We start from the raw sequence: 24806 nt of genomic DNA, 5'->3' as shown, positions 1-24806 counted from the left end.
TGTAGAACCATGTAGATATCTTAAATAAATTTGAGATATCTGAAGTTTAATTTGAGATATCTGAAATTATTAAATGTTAAAACGGCTTTCCATATGTACGGAGGTTTTAAGCCTGTAAGTAAAAATTATAATCTACTAGATTCTAGTAAGCCCGTTAGTGTCAGTTAGGGGAAGAAGGGGAATATAAGACTTTTAGATTTATGAAAATTTTAACAAAATTGATGAGTAGATTAATGTAAAGGAAAGAGTTGATATTGAAAATTCAAACCAGGCTGTGAATACTGTTATTTTTCCATGTATCGAAAGTTTTATGTTGAGGGTTAATGGGTAATGCTTGACGTGTATTATATGTATACTTCCTGCTCTTTCTAAAGTATTGGAAAGACTAATGCATAACAGAATTTCACATTTCCTTAGTAAATAAAACATTTTTCGAATAATCAGTATGGCCTCTGTTAGAAACACTTTACGTTTATGGCTCTTGCAAATGATGTTAATGAGGTAACATATGCCCTTGATAATAAATTGTATGTACTGGTACAATTTTTAGACTTGTCGAAGGCTTTTGACGCTGTTTATTTTATTATTCTATTACATAAATTGCACACGTATGGCCTAAAAGGCAGAGTTCACAACTGGATCTCTAGCTATCTAAAATATCGCACTCAGTAAGTGAATACTAACTCCACAAGTTCTAGTCTACAAACCGTAATTTGTGGTGTCCCTCAGGGATCTAGACTTGGTCCCCTGTTATTCATAACCTATAGGAATGTGTATCAGTGCTTCTTCTGACAAATTAAAGTTTACAATGTTTTACTGATGATACCACTCAAGGGTGTAGGAACCGAGGGCTGGGGGACGCCAGCTTATGGTGGGCGGAAGTATCATTCCGCCCCCCGCTCCGCAAGTCAGAAAACCCCTCTTCATTTCCAAATGAGAAAAAAATCTCATTTGGAACACCAAATTGCATCTAAGGCCAGGTGAAATGGCAAAATTATTTAAAAAATGGAGTGGGTGTTGAAGTGTGCTATATTGCACGAAATTACATCTGAGGCCACCTGGAAATGCACAAAAAATCCAAAAGGGAGGGGACACCCCCTCCCCTTTGTCCCCTCCCCCAGGCCGGCCATCAGTCTTCAGCCCCCCCCCCCACTCAAAAGTACCTTCCTTCACCCCTGATACCATTATAATTCTCTATGGTCATAAAGAACTAACAGAAGGGGCAATACAACTAAACAATGAACTTTATTCTGTTAATAACTGGCTTTGTAGCAACAGACTATCATTAAACGTAGCCTACTACGAAAAAAAAAAATATATATCACGAGCCGCTGACCTGTGTGAACGCAATCTTTGGGGTAACTTTGTTGAGACAATCGCTGCTCTAGATAACTTACAGTTCAAGGCTACTACCAATATTAATAAAGCTTTAGAGATTTTGTGATGGTATATTGTAGTGTGTAGTGAAAATAACATTCCAATACTTCAATTATATTGTGTAATATTGAGCCCGGTAGGTAATGTTGTAGGTATACGGTAACTGTATTCCTGAACAAAACTGTTATAAGGTTCTGAAAATCATGTTTCGCATCGAGATAATCGCGTCAAGACTGAAAAACCTGGTTTTTGTGCCACAGCTTTCGAGAAGAGCGCTATCTACTACCACGCGTAAGTATCGTTATCAGTATATAATTAACGTGTATACCCAATTATAGACATTGTTTTGTGCTTGTAGGCCTACATTATCAGTATATATATAATTAGTGTGCATACCCATTAGAGACCATGTTTTGTGCTTGTATGCCTTCATTATCAGTTTATATATAATTAGTGTGTATACCCACCAGAGACCATGTTTTGTGCTTGTAGGCTTACGTAGGCCTGTACGGTATAATTCTACATATATATGTACAGTGTGGTTCTGTTTTTGTGTGTGTATGGATCATAAATATTGTAACGCTAATGCAGTCTTAGATTCCCGGGGTGCACAAGTAATCCCTACTGAGGACAGGTGGTGGTATATGGAAACAAATGCAGCTTGGATTTTTGTGTGTTAGCAACGACGAGCCTTGAATATCGCTATTATATGCGAAATGCCAGATCTGGCTTTATATCTGGTTTAATCTGGCCAGATCAAGTTTTATCTGGCCATATAAAGCCAGATATAACTGGATAAAGAGTCAATCCAGATATGCAGATAAAGTTTTATCTGGCCATATAAAGCCAGATATAACTGGATATAGAGTCAATCCAGATATGCAGATAAAGTTTTATCTGGCCATATTTAGCCAGATATAACTGGGTATAGAGTCAATCCAGATATGCAGATAAAGTTTTATCTGGCCATATAAAGCCAGATATAACTGGATAAAGAGTCAATCCAGATATGCAGATAAAGTTTTATCTGGCCATATACAGCCAGATATGACTGGATATAGAGTCAATCCAGATATGCAGATAAAGTTTTATCTGGCCATATAAAGCCAGATATAACTGGATAAAGAGTCAATCCAGATATGCAGATAAAGTTTTATCTGGCCATATAAAGCCAGATATAACTGGATATAGAGTCAATCCAGATATGCAGATAAAGTTTTATCTGGCCATATTTAGCCAGATATAACTGGGTATAGAGTCAATCCAGATATGCAGATAAAGTTTTATCTGGCCATATAAAGCCAGATATAACTGGATAAAGAGTCAATCCAGATATGCAGATAAAGTTTTATCTGGCCATATACAGCCAGATATGACTGGATATAGAGTCAATCCAGATATGCAGATAAAGTTTTATCTGGCCATATAAAGCCAGATATAACTGGATAAAGAGTCAATCCAGATATGCAGATAAAGTTTTATCTGGCCATATACAGCCAGATATGACTGGATATAGAGTCAATCCAGATATGCAGATAAAGTTTTATCTGGCCATATACAGCCAGATATGACTGGATATATAGTCAATCCAGATATGCAGATAGTTTTATCTGGCCATATAAAGCCAGATAAAACTGATGTAGAGTCAATCCAGATACGTATAAAGTTTTATTTATTTAAAACAAAGACATATATAAATGGATATAGAGTCAATCCAGATATGCAGATAAAGTTTTATCTGGCCATATAAAGCCAGATATGACTGGATATAGAGACAATCCAGATATGCAGATAAAGTTTTATCTGTCAATAAAACAGTCAGTCAGTATAACTGGATATACATCATGTATATCCAGTTATACCTGACTTTATATTGACAGATAAAACTTTAAGATTGTATGCTCTTACATAGTGTATTTGTAGCGACTCTGTATTTACTACCTTTTCATTTCTTTTGTAATATACTCGAGCGCCCTCTTTTTATCGGGGGAACTCTACGATCTATCGTCGTGAACGGACCTAAATTTCTCGCGAGTTGTTCGTTCATTAATTTATCTGTTTACATTGGATTTTTCTCCCTCGGAACATTATATTTCTACGTCGGAAATAACGATCTCTCGAATGGAGTGAACATTATATTATTTATCAGTGCACTGCGCGGGGAATTCGTTAACATAATTCATCGGACCTGATGTAGTTTATTTTACCATTTTATCCATATCATTTTACGTATTATAATTCGCCCCGTACGGTGTCCAGCGGCCGGACTCATTGCTATCTCCCTTGTATTATACGGGAACGGACGATGGTGCGACAGGTGATGATACTCAGCGCAGCCAACTCGATAAAGAGGTGAGTGAAGGTCACGTTTGTTTATCCGTATACCCCTTTCTATCTCGCCAAATATTTTCATAGAGATTTACATTGCACTATATTGTGGTACTGCACTATGCATATATATTTCAATAGTAAATCACTTACAGTGCACACTAAGTCAAAGGGGGGGGGGGGGATAACTATCTCTATCTGGGTTGCTAGGCAACCACAGGGTCTTAGCTTGAAACAGGATGACTCAAGAGGTTGATTAAGTGTGAAGGCCACTTTTGAACAATGGACATATGTGTATTGATACTCTAGGAGTGAGATAAGAAAGGGAGCTATGTGTACACTAGTAGTGTCCACATGGTAGGAGTAGAGAGCAGAAGGAAGTTTAATAGAAAGGATTGGTACATTAAGAAAAGGTGATGGAGATTCGTAAATAATAACCTATTGATGTCAGGACATTGGCAAAGCTTTCTATAGTGAACTTAACAGTCAGAAGTAAGGATGAATTTTTTTGGAACGGATGGCAACAAGGAATATATTTTGGGACTGAACTTCGATACTGAATGGAACATATATCGCCCTCCTGGAACTTATTTATTAAAGCAAATATATTAAATAAAAGAATAGCACAACGCAATTTAGTATCAACATCTACAGGACCACAGAAGAATAAAGAACTCAACCTTCAATTATTATTTTTAAGTGTACTAGTACGTACCGCGCGATGCCAGTTTATTTAAGTAAGTAATATGATTTTCCTGGGCGAAAAAATTTGAATGTTGATGTATTCAACATCAGTTTGCAAATGTTTTGGTAAGGTATAGTAAAAATGTGTAATGTGCATGCATATAACATATTTCCACTATGTTCCAATCCAGTTGAGTTCTGTGTTTATATTTTGTGTGTGTCTTTCTCTCTGTATGGGTCTCCGTACCAGAACAGAGATAACTGATCACGCTGGAAAGTTACTCTCAATGCTAGTCCAGTTTTGGCCACTTATTTCCTATTTGATTGACATTTTAGCCAGATATATATATATTTTTTATATCGGCCATATAAAAGTTTATCTGGATTTTCTTTACATCAACCAGATAAAGTTTTATCTGGCCCAGATATGGATGCAATAAAATTTAACCAGATCAAATTTTATATGGGCCATATAAAACTTTATTTTATATCAAGTTATATCTGCCCAATTTTTTTTCTGGCCAGATATAAATTCCAGATCTGGGGCAGATCTGGCCCAGATTGAAATTCCAGATCTGGGCCAGATCTGGATTTTTATATCTGGCCCAGATCTGGGATTTCGGTAAGGGGAACGAGCGCTGGGTAGATTTCGTAATCTATTACTACAATCAGTCACGATACAGACAATACATCGGCATGAAGCCCTTAATAATAAATAGAAAGACATGCACTTAAACGAAAATGATGGTTACAAACGAGGTCTCAACTACCGAAGTAGAGTCTTAAAACGATACGAAAAAGTGTTAAAAAGACGAATACCAAATTGATATATACATAGATTTATACATAGCAGTCATTACCGGCTTGTCGCTTGCAGCAAATTGAAGATCAAGAGCTCACCTTAAAACGTCAATTAACTTACATTAACTTACACCTAGTCTTAACGTAAGGCAATGGAGTTGTGCCCAGTTAACTTAGTCTAGGTTGTAAGATACTCTTAAAATACAAGAGTGACAAACTACAGAGAATTGTGAGCCACTTAACAAGGGTATACGTGTGCGGAATGGAAAACGAAACGGAATCTTGATCATGTGTATATTGTTTGAGTAATTTACGCTACTTTCGTTGGTGTGAAAATAAATGGTTTTTAATACCCAATTTATGTATGGAGGAGGATAAACAGAAGTGTTGCTTGACAATGTACATCTAGTCCAGGATCGACTTTGTCCAGATACCACAAATATTATATAGAGAGTTTTCTCATTCCGAAATACAGAAATTCAGACACAAATAACGCAGTCGGGGCGTCGATCCATTTTCAGGACTGGAGGAGCACACTTACCGATTCAAGTCCTCTATAAATCCAAATAGGCTTGATCAGTACCGGTAGCAATGTAGCATACACAAATTTACTGGGAGATGGACAGGTGGATTTAAAATCTTAAAAATAATAAGAGTAAAGTATAATCTTACAAGTTAATCATTTTGTAACCCTTTTGCAGGCCTCCGGGCAAGTGACTCTTATACAGTATACAGTTTTAGCGGGTGTTACTAAAACGAATGACAATTGCGGTACACATAACGAATGACAATATGTTTTACACACTAAAAAATTGCGTTGACTAAAACGAATGACAGTAATGACAGCACAGACATTTGCTTCAACCGGGTATCACAGTTCAGACTTTGTGGGTATCTAGATCTAGTAATGTACGGACAAGATAAAAACGCACCTTATAGTAAGCAAAACTGTAGGTCTGATTTTAAAAAGTAAATTTAACGTCATTTTTCCGATATTAATTGTTAGAAACTAACAATTACTATAATCTTGAAACGGCTCCAGTTATCAGTCTATATAAATCTACAGAGGTAAAAGGCACAGCACTCAAGTGCATTCTCACACAAAAACTTTCCCTGTGGTTTCTATCCGTAAATTACACCAAAACCCTGCAACTACGTAACATGCCGATCTTCCTCAAATCATTTTTGCGCAGAAAACCAATAACCGCATTTACTCCACTCCGTTAATCATTCGATCTCCACTCAACACTGTCCTACTCAACACTGTCCTTTGTTGTCATTCGTTGTCATTCGCAAATGAAAATTAACCCTGTACAAAGTCAATTGTCATTCGCTGTCATTCGTTTTAGTTTGTCCCGTTTTAGCCTTCAAAGTGAACCAGTTTTGTGTGTAGGAATTGGTGTATAGATATATTCCACTTTGGGCATATCTTGAGGGTATAGCTTGAGTAGTGCTACAGGCGTGTAATGAGGCCTGGTAGGTAGGGTCGTGAGGGTCAAGTGAGAGGAGGGTTTCGTCCAGCCATGGGTTAGAGGTTGGAATGTAAATGAGCTTTACTGTGCAAGTAACTAAAGTAGAAGTAGGCAATTTTTTATGTTTTGGATTTTAGGGTGTGACCAGTAGTTGTAAAGAGACCTTCAGAGAGGTAGGAATTAAATATATAAAAGCTAAGACAAATAGTAAGAGAACATTTTCCTGTCTATTTTTGGTTCCTTGCTTTAGCAAAAGGAACCTATGTAGCCAGGTTGGCGTGTGTGTATGTGTGTGCGTGTCAGTGTGTGCGTATGTGACACTTGCTTGGTTACAATGTAACTCAACAAGGGAAAGTTGGACTTAACTCAAACTTGGTGCCTTTGAAGATCACCAAAGGTCAGTTAGAGGCCAAAAACAAAAATATTGAAAACAGCAATAACTTCTATTGACAGGGTCCGACATGGTTGATATTTTGGGAGAAGTTGTGAATGGGTAAGGAATCGTTTCCTAACATAACGGTCATGTGATCGAAGGTCATCAAAGGTCAATTAGTGGTCGAAAACTAGTATTTTTGCAATAACATGAGAACAAAATGTCCGTCAAGGTTGGGAGTAACGCTATTGTAATCCAATAGTCGATCTGCATTTGGGTGACTTTTGACCTCAGGTTGACCTCCAGTGACCTGTATTAGTTTCTTTCAAGTTGATTAATTGAATCTTCGTGGCCATATTCCGATCAAAATTGTCCATAAGTTGACTCCTCTGCAACCTTTGTGTGCGAAGTTATTAGAGATCAAGGTGCGTTGGGTTATGTTAAAATTCTTAATAAGTGCAGTTCGGATGATTCTGTGAGTTCTGTAAAAAAAAAGCCAACTCTTCCTCATATCAGTCACCTGGTCCTCAACAGGTTCTCAAAAAGACCAACGGTTGATTTGTGATTATATTTTGGCAATAATATTGTGTGTGTACATCGGACCGCATAACAATTTTAGGGCTGCTCCCTTGCAATTAAATATTCCTAACAAGTAAGGAACCACATAGTGCCCTTGGGCTCTTGAGATGAACCTCTTTCTAGCACTTGTGTATCATAATTGAAACTAAATATGTCTGAAAGCTCAACTAATGTTTCACAACATTGTCGGGTTTCTTCACTTATTTCGATATTTCTTGAATTACATATATAATTTGAAAATTGTGATATATAAATGCCCACAGTTTGACACCAATCAAAATATCGACAGTGTTTCTCTCAACTTGAAGTTCTGAAGTTCAACTTGAAGCTGAAACATACCCTGTATAGTTGTATTTTTTCCATAATGTCATGAATACCATCAAGTGTTTATTTGTTAACCATAACGTAATTTGATACAGACATGTTTTGTCGGCAATACGATGTGTAAGTGATTTGTTGAATAAGGTGTTCGAAAATCACAAACCAGCAACTAGAAAAAACAAAACTTAAAAGGAGTGAAGTAATAAAACTTTTTCATGATATGTTGAAAAGAAGTGTATCGATATATTACGTCAGCATTCAAAGCCATTGGAGCTCCCAAATAAACATGTATTGTCACTCATAAAACTTGAGCAAACCCTATTGGTATTGATATTGCATAACTCTGTATAGGCCACATAGGCCTATGTCAACAATACACTTAGTGAAATTTGTAATGAAAATTTCCCTATGAAACTTATTAAGGGCAGGAAGACGAGGAAGAAACCTTCCACTTGGATGACTTCTGGTATCTAACATTCTATTCGTACAAAAAATAAGCTTTGTAAAACATATATAAAATTGCCTACAGCAGATAATAAATACAATTATGCACGCTTCGCGGCTTCCGGAATAAACTTAACCACGTTCTCCGTCTTGCAAAAAGGAATTATTATTTTCATCTTTTTAATGAAAACGAAAACAACATGAAAGAAACATGGAATATTATCAATGGCACTACACAGACTAGAAAAACCAACCATTTTCCCGATGTTTTCCATTCTAAGGATGGTCATGAATTCACTGATGTTAATAAAATAGCAAAGGCTTTTAATATTTATTTTGTTGGCCTTGGTCCTTCCTTAGCCAGTACCATTGATTCTAATGTTCAAGTCAGCAGTTACCTAGGGGATTCCAATCCCTCCACTATTTTTGGTTCCTTGCTTTAGCAAAAGGAACCTATGCAGTCAGGTTGGCGTGTGTGTGTGTGTATGTGTGTATGTGTGTGTGTGTGTGTGTGTGTCTGTGACACTTGCTTGGGTACGCTCTATCTCAATAAGGGAATGTTGGATTGAGGCCAAACTTGGACTATAGATCCGCCATATGGAGAAGGTGTGCCCTATTGTTTTTGGTGCCCACAAAGGTCACCAAAGGTCAGTTATGGTCCAAAAACCGAAAATATTAAAACTGCAATAACTCCCAGTGCCAATGTGTGACAAGATTGATATTTTGGGACAAGTTGTGAACTGGTTAGGGGAGCATTTTCAAACATAACGGTCATGTGATCCGAGGTCACCAAAGGTCAATTAATGATAAAAAAACTAGTATTTTTGCGATAACTTCAGAACGAAATGTCTGTTAGGGTTGGGAGTTGCCTCAATGTGATCCAATTGTCGACCCGCATCTGGGTGACCCTTGACCTCAATTTGACCTCTGGTGACCTTTTCGTGTTTTTGGGATTTTTACAGTTTCGATGCTATTTTCAGATGTCAAAGGTACCTTCTGATCATAAATGTCAATAGGTTGACCCCGTGTGACCTTTATGTGCGAAGTTATATGGGGTCAAAGTTTTTCGGTCGGAGTTAGGATGGTTGTACAGACTTTTCGTTTTGTTTTTTGGAATCAGGAGATTAAACTACATCTGAAACCAAGGTCAAAAGGTCAAAGGTCACATTAGAAAAAATGTGCTTATTTTGGGAGGAAAGGAGCAAAAAAGAAAATGTTTGGTTTTGATGCTAGATTTGGATATCAAAGGTACCTTCCGATCAAAAATGTCAATTGGTTGACACCCGTGTGACCTTCGTGTGCGAAGTTATACGAGGTCAAAGTTAATTTTCACACATTTAATGCAACAACTCCCAGTTCCAAGGTGTGACATGGTTGATATTTTTGGACAAGTTGCAAATGGTATAGGGGAATATTTTCAAACTTACCGGTCATGTGATCCGAGGTCACCAAAGGTCAATTAATGTCAAAAAAACTAGTATTGTGGGGGTAGAAAATGGGCAAAGAAAAAAATGTTTGAATTTTTATAGTTTGATGCTCTAATTTAGGTCTCATCAATCAAAAATGTCAATAAGTTGACCCAAGGTGACCTTTGTATGTTAAGTTATATGAGGTCAAAGTTAATTTTCAGACATTTAGTGTAATAACTCCCAGTGCCAAGGTGTTACACAGTTGATATTTTGAGACAAGTTGCAAATGGTATAGGGGAATATTTTCAAACTTAACGGTCATGTGATCCGAGGTCACCAAAGGTCAATTAATGATAAAAAACTAGTATTTTTTGCGATAACTTGAGAACAAATTGTCCGTTAGGGTTGGGAGTTGCTTCAATGTAATCCAATTGTCGACCCGCATCTGGGTGACCCTTGACCTCAATTTGACCTCTGGTGACCTTTTCGTGTTTTGTGGATTTTTTACAGTTTCGATGCTATTTTCAGATGTTAAAGGTAACTTCTGATCATAAATGTCAATGGGTTGACCCCCGTGTGACCTTCGTGTGCGAAGTTATATGAGGTCAAAGTTAATTTTCAGACATTTAATGCAATAACTCCCAGTTCCAAGGTGTGACAAGGTTAATATTTTTGGAGTAGTTGCAAATGGTATAGGGGAATATTTTCAAACTTAACGGTCATGTGATACAAGGTCACCAAAGGTCAATTAATGATAAAAAACTAGTATTTTTGCGATAACTTGAGAACAAATTGTCCGTTAGGGTTGGGAGTTGTTTCAATGAAGTCCAATTGTCGACCCGCATCTGGGTGACCCTTGACCTCAATTTGACCTCTGGTGACCTTTTCATGTTTTGTGGATTTTTTACAGTTTCGATGCTATTTTCAGATGTCAAAGGTACCTTCTGATCATAAATGTCAATAGGTTGACCCCTGTGTGACCTTGGTGTGGGAAGTTATATGAGGTCAAAGTTAATTTTCAGACATTTAATGCAATAACTCCCAGTTCCAAGGTGTGACAAGGTTGATATTTTTGGAGTAGTTGCAAATGGTATTGAGGGATATTTTCAAACTTAACGGTTATGTGATACAAGGTCACCAAAGGTCAATTAATGATAAAAAACTAGTATTTTTGCGATAACTTGAGAACAAATTGTCCGTTAGAGTTGGGAGTTGCTTCAATGAAGTCCAATTGTCGACCCGCATCTGGGTGACCCTTGACCTCAATTTGACCTCTGGTGACCTTTTCGTGTTTTGTGGATTTTTTACAGTTTCGATGCTATTTTCAGATGTCAAAGGTACCTTCTGATCATAAATGTCAATAGGTTGACCCCTGTGTGACCTTCGTGTGCGAAGTTATATGAGGTCAAAGTAATTTTCAGACATTTAATGCAATAACTCCCAGTTCCAAGGTGTGACAAGGTTGATATTTTTGGAGTAGTTGCAAATGGTATAGGGGAATATTTTCAAACTTAACGGTCATGTGATACAAGGTCACCAAAGGTCAATTAATGATAAAAAACTAGTATTTTTGCGATAACTTGAGAACAAATTGTCCGTTAGGGTTGGGAGTTGTTTCAATGAAGTCCAATTGTCGACCCGCATCTGGGTGACCCTTGACCTCAATTTGACCTCTGGTGACCTTTTCATGTTTTGTGGATTTTTTACAGTTTCGATGCTATTTTCAGATGTCAAAGGTACCTTCTGATCATAAATGTCGGGAAGTTATATGAGGTCAAAGTTAATTTTCAGACATTTAATGCAATAACTCCCAGTTCCAAGGTGTGACAAGGTTGATATTTTTGGAGTAGTTGCAAATGGTATTGAGGGATATTTTCAAACTTAACGGTTATGTGATACAAGGTCACCAAAGGTCAATTAATGATAAAAAACTAGTATTTTTGCGATAACTTGAGAACAAATTGTCCGTTAGAGTTGGGAGTTGCTTCAATGAAGTCCAATTGTCGACCCGCATCTGGGTGACCCTTGACCTCAATTTGACCTCTGGTGACCTTTTCGTGTTTTGTGGATTTTTTACAGTTTCGATGCTATTTTCAGATGTTAAAGGTACTTCTGATCATAAATGTCAATAGGTTGACCCCCATTTGACCTTCGTGTGCAAAGTTATTTGAGGTCAAAGTTAATTTTCACACATTTAATGCAATAACTCCCAGTGCCAAGGTGTGACAAGGTTGATTTTTTTGGACAAGTTGCAAATGGTATAGGGGAATATTTTCAAACTTAACGGTCATGTGATCCAAGGTCACCAAAGGTCAGCTAATGTTCAAAAAGTAGTATTATGGGGGGAGAAAATGGGCAAAGAAAAAATGTTTGAATTTTTACAGTCATGCTCTATTTAGGTCTCACCGATCAAAAATGTCAATTGGTTGACCTCCGGGTGACCTTTGTGTGTAAAGTTACATACAAGTTCAAAAGTTAATTTTTTGACATTTAATGCAATTAAATCTCAATGCCAAGGTGTGACATGGTTGATATTTTGGGACAAGTTGTGAATGGGGTGGTGGAACATTTTGAAACTTCAAGGTCATGTCATCTGAGGTCACCATTGTTATCATATCTGTTGACACGCTTGTAGGTCTCTTATATTTCTTACATTTTCGACGCCATATTTAGATCTCAAAAGTGCCTTTTGATATAAAATCTGATCACATTTACGGTGATCACAAAAGTGTTGGCTATAGTGTTGGTTACTTTATGGGAACATGTAGGACAATTACTTGGACTATTTCAGCCCAATCTTGCTTGATAATATGATGTGTATTGTCATATACCCCAAGCAAGGAACCACAGTGCCCTTGGGCTCTTGTTCTCTTTCCTGTGACTGAAAGTGAAGCTTTTAATGTCTCAAGTTCAATTTTTGCTACTATAGAAATCGGCTGGTTTCGATAATTTCCACCCGAACATTATTAAATTGATAATCCCTTATATTGTAAAACCACTGACTTATATTTTCAACCTCTTATTGACCTCGGGTATTTTTCCTGATATTCTTAAAATTGCCAAAGTCATACCGATATTTAAAAAGGGTGACGTTCATTTATTTAGTAATTATCGTCCCACTTCTATACTACCTTGTATATCGAAAATCTTGGAAAGGTTGATTTTTAACCGTCTCAATGCTTTCTTTGATAAGTTTCATATTCTCAATGAAAACCAATTTGGTTTTCGCCCTGGCCACTCTACAGAACTTGCTTTGGTCAATGCAGTGGATAAAATTCACAATGCTCTTGATTCGGGTGATAATTGTATTGGTGCTTTTTTAGACCTTTCCAAAGCATTCGATACCATCGATCATGGAATTCTTCTGAGGAAATGATCACATTACGGTATTAGAGGTCTAGCTCTTTCTCTCATTTCAAGTTATTTGTTAACAGGCAACAGTACGTTTCTTTTTCTGGAATCAGTTCTGATAATCGTTCAGTTAAGTGCGGAGTTCCTCAAGGGTCTATATTAGGTCCACTTCTTTTAATAATTTACGTAAATGATATTTGCAACTTCTCTACAAATTGCTCGATTGTCCTTTTTGCTGATGACACTAATATTTTATTCTCTGACAGCAATGTAGAAACTCTTAAAGTAACCATATGTAATGAATTAAATTCGTTTTATGATTGGTTTTCTGCTAACAAACTGTCTTTGAATATTGATAAAACAAATTATGTGGTATTTGGTAACTCCTCTAGAACATTAAATGCTGATTTATATATGCATGGTGTTTGCCTTAAAAGAGTCGATAATATTAAATTTCTTGGTTTGTATATTGACTCTCAGCTCTCTTCGTAAGTCCATATCAATCATGTTTGTAAACAAGTTTCTAGAGGTGTAGTTATTTTATCTAAGTTAAAATATACTTTTCCAAGGAAAATTCTGAGATGTATTTACTATAGTATTATATTTCCTCATCTATCGTACTGCTCTTCAGTTTGGTCTGGTACCTTCAATACTAACCTCAATAAGCTTGTCATTCTCCAAAACGGGCTGTGAGGCACATGACGTCTTCAGCTCCACGTGATAATACCAGTCATTTATTCTCCTTCTTAAACGTGCTCAAGTTCACTGATCTCATTTCTTTAAATGTTTTGACGTTTACTTATCGTGTGCTATAGTATATGAACAATCTGCTTCCAAGTTGTTTTGCTACCTTTTATACAATTGGTCACTCTATTCACAATTATAATACTAGACAAACTGGTCATTTACGTGCTTCTTTTTGTCGTAATTCAAAGAGCATGCAAAGCCTCCGATATCGTTCTATTTCTTTGTGGAACAATCTTCCGATCAACTTGAAATCTTATACTTCCGTGGCTTAATTCAGGCGACATCTGAAAAATTACTATGAAAGCCTTTATTCATTGAATCCGTTGTAAGGGGTGGGAGTAGGTGGTGGTGGTTGGGGGGGGGGGGTAATGGTATTTGTCTTATTTGTTAAGGTTATCTGTTTTTGGGGGGGGGGGAGGGGGGTTCTTTTTTAGGTGTTAAGGTTTTCTATTTTCGTTGATGAGAGTACTCTATTCGATTAAGCCCACAAGGGCTTCTTAGTTTACTTCCTTTCACATATTTTACTTATTTGCAGTTATATTGTCTTGTTCACCTTGTATTACTATGTGTTGAAACAAATAAATCATCATCATCATCATCATCATCATCATCATCATCATCATCATCATCATCATCATCATCATCATCATCATCATCATCATCATCATCATCATCATCATCATCATCATCATCATCATCATCATCATCATCATCATCATCATCATCATCATCATCATCATCATCATCATCATCATCATCATCATCATCATCATCATCATCATCATCATCATCATCATCATCATCATCATCATCATCATCATCATCATCATCATCATCATCATCATCATCATCATCATCATCATCATCATCATCATCATCATCATCATCATCATCATCATCATCATCATCATCATCATCATCATCATCATCATCATCATCATCATCATCATCATCATCATCATCATCATCATCATCATCATCATCATCATCATCATCATCATCATCATCATCATCATCATCATCATCATCATCATCATCATCATCATCATCATCATCATCATCATCATCATCATCATCATCATCATCATCATCATCATCATCATCATCATCATCATCATCATCATCATCATCATCATCATCATCATCATCATCATCATCATCATCATCATCATCATCATCATCATCATCATCATCATCATCATCATCATCATCATCATCATCATCATCATCATCATCATCATCATCATCATCATCATCATCATCATCATCATCATCATCATCATCATCATCATCATCATCATCATCATCATCATCATCATCATCATCATCATCATCATCATCATCATCATCATCATCATCATCATCATCATCATCATCATCATCATCATCATCATCATCATCATCATCATCATCATCATCATCATCATCATCATCATCAACAAACATTAAAAACAAAGACATGAACATTGTGACCACGTAAATTATGCTGTCAATTTCAACAGATCTCTCTGGCGGCCCAGGAATGACGTCAGACTCTCAGATAGCTATTTCCATGGAACAAGTGACCGTCCGTTACTTGGTAAAACGATTGGAGAAGCTCTTCAGAACAGCGCAGAGAAACATCCCAACAAGAATGCATTTGTATATGGAACAGAGGGCGACAGACACACCTACAGTCAACTCCTTGATGAGGTGTGTTGTACCAGTAGGCTAACATGGTGGGCAGGGTCGAACTATCATTATCAAACCATTTAGCAAGTCGCAATATATACGGATAGTGTCAGAAAGGAACAGTCAATATACGCGTTCTCGTAGTACACGTTACACAGTTCAACTTGAAATATTTAACGCAGGTCCATCAGTCTAGAACGAAACCCTGCAACTCTACATTGCATGTATCCCCTCTGACATCCCCCCCCCCCATACACACACCCCTCTTCCTCCCTGTCCGCCCTGACCTAATCTATCGTTATTTGAATCTCCGGTCAAGTCTATACCGCCCATCGCTATTTACGAAGTTTGAATCAAATCCGCTTAATGTTAGCTTAACCACACTACGACCGTATAGTAGCTGGATTGAACCTTTTGGTATATAGTAACATGAAAGAACAACTTGGTGAGCGCCTCCAATCATGGCACAAACGATGATCTGCATATATGAAGCGGTCAACCGACAGCATTTTTAACGGTACATCACGTTACTGTATAACTTGTCACATTACCGACGCGAATGCTAACACGTTTACCCAATTTTCAATTGTTGAAACCTTCGATTAGTAACCGTTTAAATATCCATATGTGGCAATACGTTGTTTTTTTCCCGATGTCTTGCTAATACACCGTCGATCGCATGGTACACAGTTACTGATAGGTCGGTTGTATTTGTACCTGGGGTATCCGCATGAGTAGATCATGATCTGCCTTGTTATGCAAGCTAGTCAAGAGAATGTTGAAACAAGCCAGTTTGGGCATTATATCCAAATGATATAGGCCTAGTATCACCATTAAGGTATTTTCAGGTCATGATTCAAATCGCTCGTATTGACAAAGTGAACAGTTCAAAACCTAATAGTTTAGTTTTTCTCAATGAAATGTTGGCAAAAGTTTCAACTTTGTCAGTTCAACTATATCTTCTAATAAAATTGTTTATTCCAGGTTGATCGTTTAGCGGCCGGTTTCTTGTCTATTGGAATCACGAAAGGTGACCGAGTTGGAATGTGGGGACCTAACATCAAAGAATGGATCCTTACTCAGTACACATGCGCCAGAATCGGTGCCATCTTGGTCAACGTCAACCCTGCATATCGATTACAAGAGCTGGAGTATGCTATAAACAAAGTCAGTTCGTCTTCGTAACATTTCCCAAGAGAAACATATTATTTTATAATATTATTCATTCATGCCGATTAATAAGGTAGACATGAAGCTATATGCAGGGGCGGAGTCCGGAGTCAGGAGGCTTAGCCCTGTGGTCGTTGAAGCCATGTAGGAGGGATCTGGGGGTCCTCCACCAGAAGAAGTTAAAATTGTAGCCGTGAATCGGTGTTTTCTGAGGAATACCCGTTAACCAAAGCTTTAAATTAAAAGGGCTGTGTACACCCCATCCCGGGATAGGCGGCGGATGGGAAGTATCGTGTTAAAATATTCACATAATGCTTCTACGAAATGCTTTTCTAAAGCTGATTCGCCAGGCTTTTTTCTTCATACTAATAATTGGGGAAGGTTTTCTTTGTTTACAGGTCGGAATGAAAGCAATCGTCGCTCCTCAAACCTTTAAAACTCAGGATTATTATGGAATGCTGGTGGAATTGTGTCCTGAACTAAATACCGCCAAACCTGCAAAACTTCAAAGTAAAAGGTATACCGTGTAAAGTGATGTAATAATAAGTTTGTAACCCTCCAATCACCCTGGCACTCCCAAAGTTAGTAATCTAAACGGTCAGAACCACCAGGACAGTCAATCTTTTGAATGTGAGGAATATATATAGTTCTAGAAATAAGTTACGTGTCTTACCATACAGTGCTTCGGTCGAATAGACAAAGCCGTTGGCATTACAAGCAATTGAACCTACCGTCTGGGAGGTCGGGGTTCGAGCCCTGGCCAGTCAAAGTAAGAGGGGGTTTTCATCTACGAGAAATCAACGGTTTCCCTTATCTGAAATGTTGTTCAAAATATCCGAAACTGATTTAACATTGTGACGTGAACTGTAACGTACTAAGCCATTTGTATCATCTTTCATGTACATGTTTTGGCGACATAAAATTATTGAATTCGGGGATTCTTTTGTTTTCTCTATCCAGACTTCCAGATTTAAGATCTGTGATAATGGCCACACAAGAAAATCTCAATGGTACTCTTAAATTTGATGACGTCAGACAAATGGGCGGAGAGAAGCGACATGACATTGAAAAGCTTGGCCGGGAATTGCAATTCGACGATCCAATTAACTTACAATTTACGTCAGTTAGTATATACCGTAAATTTGCATAATAATCATTGCATATAATGACTGATGAGACTTTCTTTGTTTCATACTCTATACATTTGCATTGTGTTTATATTATCCAATGTCTAGGAAATATCAAAGCAAAAGGAAAGATCTATCTCTGTCAATTTGAACTTTAATTTCTGTTATCATTATTCATTTATGAAATACAAATCCAGAAGTCTGTCGTAATATGATGCTAACTGTTAAGAATGAATGCAGAACCATCTGTTGCAAAACATCCCGCTTTATGTTAGACTTATTCGCATTCTGACACAATATCGTAACACAACATGGGTTACAGATAGACATGTGCGCATTCTGAAACAATATCGTAACACAACATGGGTTACAGATAGACCTATGTGCATTCTGACACAATGTCGTAAGACAATATGGGATACAGACGGCAATGTCAGATCACTGCCGGGGGTTGAGGTGGATCACGTTGCTTGGAAGTTCGTGGACGGGTTCTACTTTAGGTGATAATCTTGATGAGATGCAAGTAGTCGCGGATACATCGATGGTTATAGTTTGCACGTTCTGTCTATTTTTACTTTTACAGGGAACAACAGGACACCCAAAAGGTTGTGTTTTGACCCACCATAATATTGTGAATAATGCCTACATGTGCGGACATGGCTTGGATTATTGTAAAGAGGTATTTACTATTTTCACAAAGAAGATAATACCTGCATGGAACCATTTGTCGTCGTAAAATTCCACATGTGAAAATGACCTTGTTTTCACAGTATATAGGGTAGATCATAGCTTTAAAATGAAGGCATTAAGGCTGAGATTAAGGAGTAAGTGTGCGGTTATTCCCCTTTCGTCGTTTTTCTTGAAATTTAAAAACAGCCTTTTCATCCATCAAGGATATTATGATTGACAGTCCCATTGAATCTACCAGAAAATGCAGCTGAACTTTATTTAAGAAAAGAAAAGAAATAAAAACTTAATATATATATATATATATATATATATATATATATATATATATATATTTATATATATAAATATATATATATGTATATATATATATATATTGAAAATATATATATATATTGAAAATATATATTTATAATGATAAAGTAGACCAAATTTCCTTATTTATTTCAACCATGCACAGAATGCTGTTCTTTGTTCTACGTTACCACTCTATCATTGTGGAGGATGTGTGGTGGGTAGCTTAGCTGCGATGGTCCACGGAGCAACTTGTGTCCTGCCCGCCCCTAGTCACGAGACGGAGAAGATACTTCAATCTATCCAAAATGAAAAGTGAGCACACCTGATGTCTGTTACTTGCTCGTGAAATAATTCTTGTCATACCGAGTAAGGTAAAATTGTCCTTAACTTGTTGGTCACAGTTTAAGTCAGAACGCACTGTATTGTTTACTTTTATTATTTACTGATAGGCAGCAGACTTGTCGTAAGTCCGTACTTGTGCTCGTGTCCTAGCATTCCTGTAAACTCGCACCCGACCTAATGAATTTGAACTCGTTCTCGTAGTATTTTGGAAATCTGATGCATATAGACAGCTGTTGAATATTCATAATGATGCCTAATAGCCTTGTAATCGTTTTCCTGCTCACAAGATTCTACTTGTACGCGTATGCTTATGCCGTTGTACTCGGTGTAAGTCTATTTACTGATAACATAACAACTGAAATAACAACCGTTTCAATGAATATTAGAACTCATGAGAGATTGAAGTACATTACCAACAGCAGTCGATCAACATAATATCAGACGCGGATTCATGAATTTATAACAGTTTGAGATGCACGTGACCATGCCTTTCTGGGATCGTTTGAAATCGACTGCCCGTGTAGAGGGTCTGCGAGGATCCTCCAATATAGTAAAACTTCAAATGTCAAATCGTGCGTTCTGAGACATATTACCCTATTCCGACCAACCATTTCGTTTGAGGTTGAAAAGAAGTGAACCACTGAAAAAGTCAGCACCACTGGCTGCAAATTTTAGCATGATTTATTCCTTCAAAAAAGTTGTCAAAATCCCAATATTGTTACATTCTAGTAGTTTTGTATCACCATATACGCATATCTTGGTAACTACATGTTGTTCCTTGTAATTTTATTAGTTCTCTTTGTTTAATCAGAAATTAAACTTGTAGGAATAAGTTTAACCAATGAGAAACATATTGTTATGTTTTCCTTAGATGTACCGTCATCATGGGCACACCAACTATTTATATCGATACTTTCAACCACCCTAAACTACGCGATTATGATACTAGTTCAATGTCTATTGGTGGAATCGGGGCAACACCATGTCCTCCAGAGCTGTTGAAATTATTTGAGACCAAAATGAACATGTCCGTCGTGGTGAGCTCATCAAAGTGTATTCTTTCTACTATGCAATGTCTTCAGTCTTCCTCAAAATACAGTCACGTGGTATTGCTGAAATATCACAAGTTAGACTATGTTTAAATGGGAAGTCGAGTTACACTTACATTGTGAGAGAAATGAGAGACACTTCTCCCACGCCATTCCCTTCACATCCCAATTCGCAACACCACCCACTGGCAATGGCTAGTTTGTATGTAACATATCCTAGAAAATGTGTCATATACATAATTGAACTATAATGTTGTCTCTTAAAGGTATACACTTCTCCAACCATGTAGCAAGACTGCCAAACACAGCTGAGCTGGCTCAAACAAGCACCCCCAAACTCGTTGACCTCCCCCCTTATTAGCAAGCCTTGTTAGCAACTCCCGAGGTAAATAGCAGCAAAGTTTAACCCATATCTGACCCTGTTCTCTTCCATAGGTCATGTATGGTATGACTGAGTCCAGTCCTGTATCGAACATGACGCGGATCGGTGATTCGGCGGAGATTATCCTCAACACTGTCGGTAGACCTGTCGATCATGTCGAGGTTTGGATTTAACTGTTATGAAACAGTATTTTACATTACCATATAGAAGTCTATAGCCACACAGTGTAGAAGTCTTTATTTCTTCCAATGTAGCAAAAGTCGGTAAATTGTGTCCAATTTGAGGAGGGGACGGGAAGGGACGTGGACGAGGACGGAAATTGACGGGACGGGAACTGTGACGGTGACGGGGAAAGGGACGGGACCGGAACGAAACGAGAGGGGAAGGAACGGGCAGGTACGAACCAGGACAGGAAATTGACGATAAGGCTGACGGTAAGCTCATCTAAAGCAAATAAAACATTTCTCATCACTTATTCTTACTGCAATGTTTTTAAATTTTATTGCCGCCGATATTAGGTAAAAGTTGTCGACCCTCAAACAAAGAAGATTGTCCCTGTTAACGAGCGAGGTGAGGTCTGTATGAGAGGATACAGCGTGATGCGAGGATACTGGAAAAATCCGGAGCAAACAGCCGAGACCATTGATGAAGAAGGATGGCTGCACTCGGGGTATTTAGTTGTATTCAATTATAAAAACATAGGGCTTCTGATATGATTTTTAAGTTACATTCCTAATCAGAGAAAGACATGCATACTACGTACAACGATACGTACAAAATTACTGGCATGAAGCTGAAAATAGTACATCTGCTATTAATGATGAAGTGGGGAGATTATATCGGCACAAAATGAAATCAGATTATTTTCTTTGATCGGTCAGCTACTACAGTCTCTAGTCTTGTTACTGTCATGATTCTATGCATTAGTCACTATCATGTTACTTGTGCGGGTTTTGTAGAAGAAAATGCCCTCATGCTCTAGTTATTGTTTAGTCCTTTGTAATCAGGGTACTCTTTTAATAGAAGTGACCCAAGATAGAGCCTGAGCAAGAAAACCAAACAATTGATTCACTTTCACTTGATTCACTCACAACCCCAGTGCCCTTAAAAAGGGAGTCCTCGGAAACACAGCTGTTGTAACAACTCTTTAATATTTTCTTCTTCAGTGACATTGGTGTGATGAATGAGAATGGTTATTTCAACATTGTGGGAAGGATTAAGGACATGATAATCAGAGGAGGGACTAATATCTTTCCAACAGAAATAGAAAACTTGATTCATCAACATCCTAAAGTAGAAAATGTACAGGTAAAGAGTTGCTCTACTCTAAAGTTACAACGTATGGTTCAGAGGTACCATGTTTTGCTGGCTAATAATAAAACAGTTCAAAGGTGATACAGGCAATAAATATTCATTGCAATTGAGATGATGTTAATGTCAAAGTTCATCTGTATAACCTACACAATTTAGCATGCTAGATAGTACTAAACCATCTTCAAAAGACCATATGTTGCGACTCTTCAAATTATTACCATGTTGTGGGGTTAAACTAGACAATTACACTAAACGTCGCTGCAAGAATATGGTTGTTGATGACCAATTGTAGTCGTTCTAGCGGAAGATTAGCCTATAAAATGAAAGATACTTTGTGCTTAAGTGGATTAAGACTTGATATCAGTCGTTTCCAAGATTTAAATTTTGCTGTTTAGATCGTTGCCGTTCCAGATGAAAGGATGGGCGAAGAGTTATGCGCTTGCGTCAAACTGAAACACGGAGAGACCAGTAGCGCAGATGAAATAAAAGCATTTTGCCAAAAACAGGTCAGTACTCGTCTGCAATAGCTATTATTGCATGTAAGTCGTTAGAGACATTTCTGAATAAAATTTAATTTAAATTTGCATTTTACGTTAAATTTGCCACAATTTGAATCTTAACGGGCGGATCAGGTATAGCAGAAACTTTTTCTGCGTTAAACCCCTAAAGGAAATATTGGGTACCTGAAATCATAAACGGCTAATGTTCAGTTCACCACCATCACAAGAAGAATGATGAAACCAGGTATAAACTTAAAAAGAAACTATAAACATTAACATTAGTGAGAAGAAAAATTTCTTATTTGTAGGACTTGCTGTATATATGTCTGTATTACTGTATGTGTATCGCAGTCTATTGATACTTATACTATTGCTTTTTCCTGTTTACGACCTGTGTAAGCCGAATTTCCGATTGTGGACAATAAATTCAATTCAATTAAATGCTGGATACAAAAATAACTGTATTTCAAATATCATCTAAATAATTTGCCTTAAAGAATTGTTTCTTGCTGTCTTTTTTTTTTCTTCAGATTGCTCACTATAAGATACCTCGCTACGTGGAATTTGTTGATTCTTTCCCAATGACAGCAACGCTCAAAGTACAAAAATATGAACTCAATCGGATTATGACGGAAAAACTTGGTCTTTAGCCCTCTATACCTTCACACAACCTATCGAATTGCAGACGGCTGTTTAACCTACGCTGTAAATAAGTGTTATATTAAAGCAAGCCTTTTGCATGTGAACACTGTAAGAAAACAAAAAAAGTTATAGTGTCTATGCTAAGTACTTAAATGACTAGTAAGAAATTGTTTTCCTATGGGTCAAAAGTACCACTAGATTTGTTGGTAAGTTCTCAACAGAGGATTCAGTGGGGACATCAAAGGTTGTGGCAGATATCTATGTATTAGATGGAAAGGGTCTCTCTCTTTTGAGCAAAGAGACGTCCTTAGAATTAAGACTTCTAGAAATAAAGATACCAAATCAGGAATGTGTTAATACATGTAATGTACAACGCCATGAGTGTTTTACATGCAGTTATTGGCAAGTTGAAGGGATATAATTTGCATGTGCACAATGATGAGTCTGTGAAACCATGGAGGTCTGTTTTTACTTCCATGGTGAAACCAGTGTCGCAGCACATGTACAGAATTCCATATAGTCTTCGTGAGAAGGTCAGTAACAAATTAGATGAATTGGGGAGGTTAGATATCATTGAAACGGTTGAAGAACCTTCGGATTGGGTTAGGCCAGTCATAGTGGTCATAAAACCCAAATGGGGACATCTTACTGTGTGTCGATATGAGGCAGCCAAACAGGGTGATTAAAAGGGAAAGACACCCAATCCCAACAGTCCATGAAGTCTTAAATGAAATGAATGGTAGTACAGTGTTTTCGAAACTAGACATGAATCATGGCTATCACCAGATTGAGTTGAGTGAAGAATCAAAAGGAATAACTACTTTTGTGACCCACAAGGGTCTATATACAGGTACAAAAGGTTGACGTTTGGCGTCAACGCCGCACCCGAGAAATATCAACATATCGAAAGCCAAGTTTTGGGTGGGTGTGATGGTGTAGCTAACATATCTTATGACATTGTAGTGTATGGTGAGCATGATGTCAGGCTCAGTGTAGTGTTAGATAAGTTTAAAGAGAAAAAACCAACCCTCAACAAAGATAAGTGTCAGTTTGGAGTAACTGAGAATACGTTTATGGGGCATGAACTGTCCCAGAAGGGCATTCAACCCACAAATGGAAGAATCCGTGCTCTGAATGAAGCAGAAAGACCCTAAACCTCTGCTGAGGTAAAGAGTTTCCTTGGGCTAGTAAATTTCTCAGCTCGATACATTGCAAATCTTGCAACTTTAGCTGAACCATTACGTCGGCTTGTCCGACAAAAAACTCATTTTGTTTGGGGTCCTGAACAAGAAGAAAGTTTTGTGAAACTTACTGAATGCCTAACAAATGAAGCATGTCTAGGTTATTGCAGATGAGATGCAGAGAGTACTCATCTTGTTACAGATGCGAGCAATGTTGGCTTAGGTGCAGTGCTTCTTCAAGAGAAAGGTCAGACAAGGGTCATTAGTTATGTGCTAGTAGGACGTTGTCAACAGCTGAGAAAACGTACTCCACGATTGAAAAGGAGGCACTTGCGGTGGTTTGTGCTGTGCAAAACTTCCACATGTACTTGTATGGGGATGATTTTGAGTTAGTCACGTATCATAAACCTTTGGAAGGGATATATGTTCCAAAGTCAAAACTCAACGCTAGGATTGAAAGTTGGATGCTGAAACTAATGTCGTAATCATACTCTATCAAGTACATCCCAGGTAAAACCAACATTGCAGACATCATATCAAGATTGCCCATAGCCACTG

The 24806-nt window shown here is 37.5% G+C and overlaps 1 protein-coding gene across 2 annotated transcripts; it reads left to right on the top strand.

Moving 5' to 3' along the window:
* Positions 1 to 1287: 1287 nt before the first annotated feature.
* LOC139979788 (medium-chain acyl-CoA ligase ACSF2, mitochondrial-like) lies at positions 1288 to 23445 on the top strand. Of its 2 annotated transcripts, XM_071990896.1 has the most exons (14): positions 1288 to 1668; positions 3637 to 3729; positions 15389 to 15578; positions 16542 to 16724; positions 17126 to 17244; positions 17688 to 17850; positions 18438 to 18533; positions 19002 to 19150; positions 20052 to 20217; positions 20665 to 20772; positions 21130 to 21281; positions 21778 to 21919; positions 22321 to 22431; positions 22956 to 23445. In XM_071990896.1, the coding sequence occupies exons 2-14, from the start codon at positions 3683 to 3685 to the stop codon at positions 23073 to 23075; spliced, it is 1746 nt and encodes a 581-aa protein (XP_071846997.1). In that variant the 5' UTR covers positions 1288 to 1668; positions 3637 to 3682; the 3' UTR covers positions 23076 to 23445. The 2 variants fall into 2 exon arrangements, with proteins under 2 accessions (XP_071846997.1, XP_071846998.1); XM_071990897.1 differs by lacking the exon at positions 3637 to 3729 and having other exon boundaries at positions 1290 to 1668; positions 16542 to 16708.
* The last annotated feature ends 1361 nt before the right edge of the window (positions 23446 to 24806 follow it).

The sequence above is a fragment of the Apostichopus japonicus genome, chromosome 14, assembly GCF_037975245.1.
Source record: "Apostichopus japonicus isolate 1M-3 chromosome 14, ASM3797524v1, whole genome shotgun sequence".
NCBI classification, from domain to species: domain Eukaryota; kingdom Metazoa; phylum Echinodermata; class Holothuroidea; order Aspidochirotida; family Stichopodidae; genus Apostichopus; species Apostichopus japonicus.
The sequence above is the reverse complement of the archived record's forward strand: the minus strand, read 5'-3'. Positions and strand labels throughout refer to the sequence as shown.

Coding starts and splice junctions, on each gene's coding strand:
- LOC139979788 (XM_071990896.1), top strand. CDS start 3,683: ATGGTGCGACAGGTGATGATACTCAGCGCAGCCAACTCGATAAAGAG. Junction 17,851..18,437: donor TTAACTTACAATTTACGTCA/GTTAGTATATAC, acceptor TTACTTTTACAG/GGAACAACAGGACACCCAAA. Junction 22,432..22,955: donor AAGCATTTTGCCAAAAACAG/GTCAGTACTCGT, acceptor TTTTTTCTTCAG/ATTGCTCACTATAAGATACC.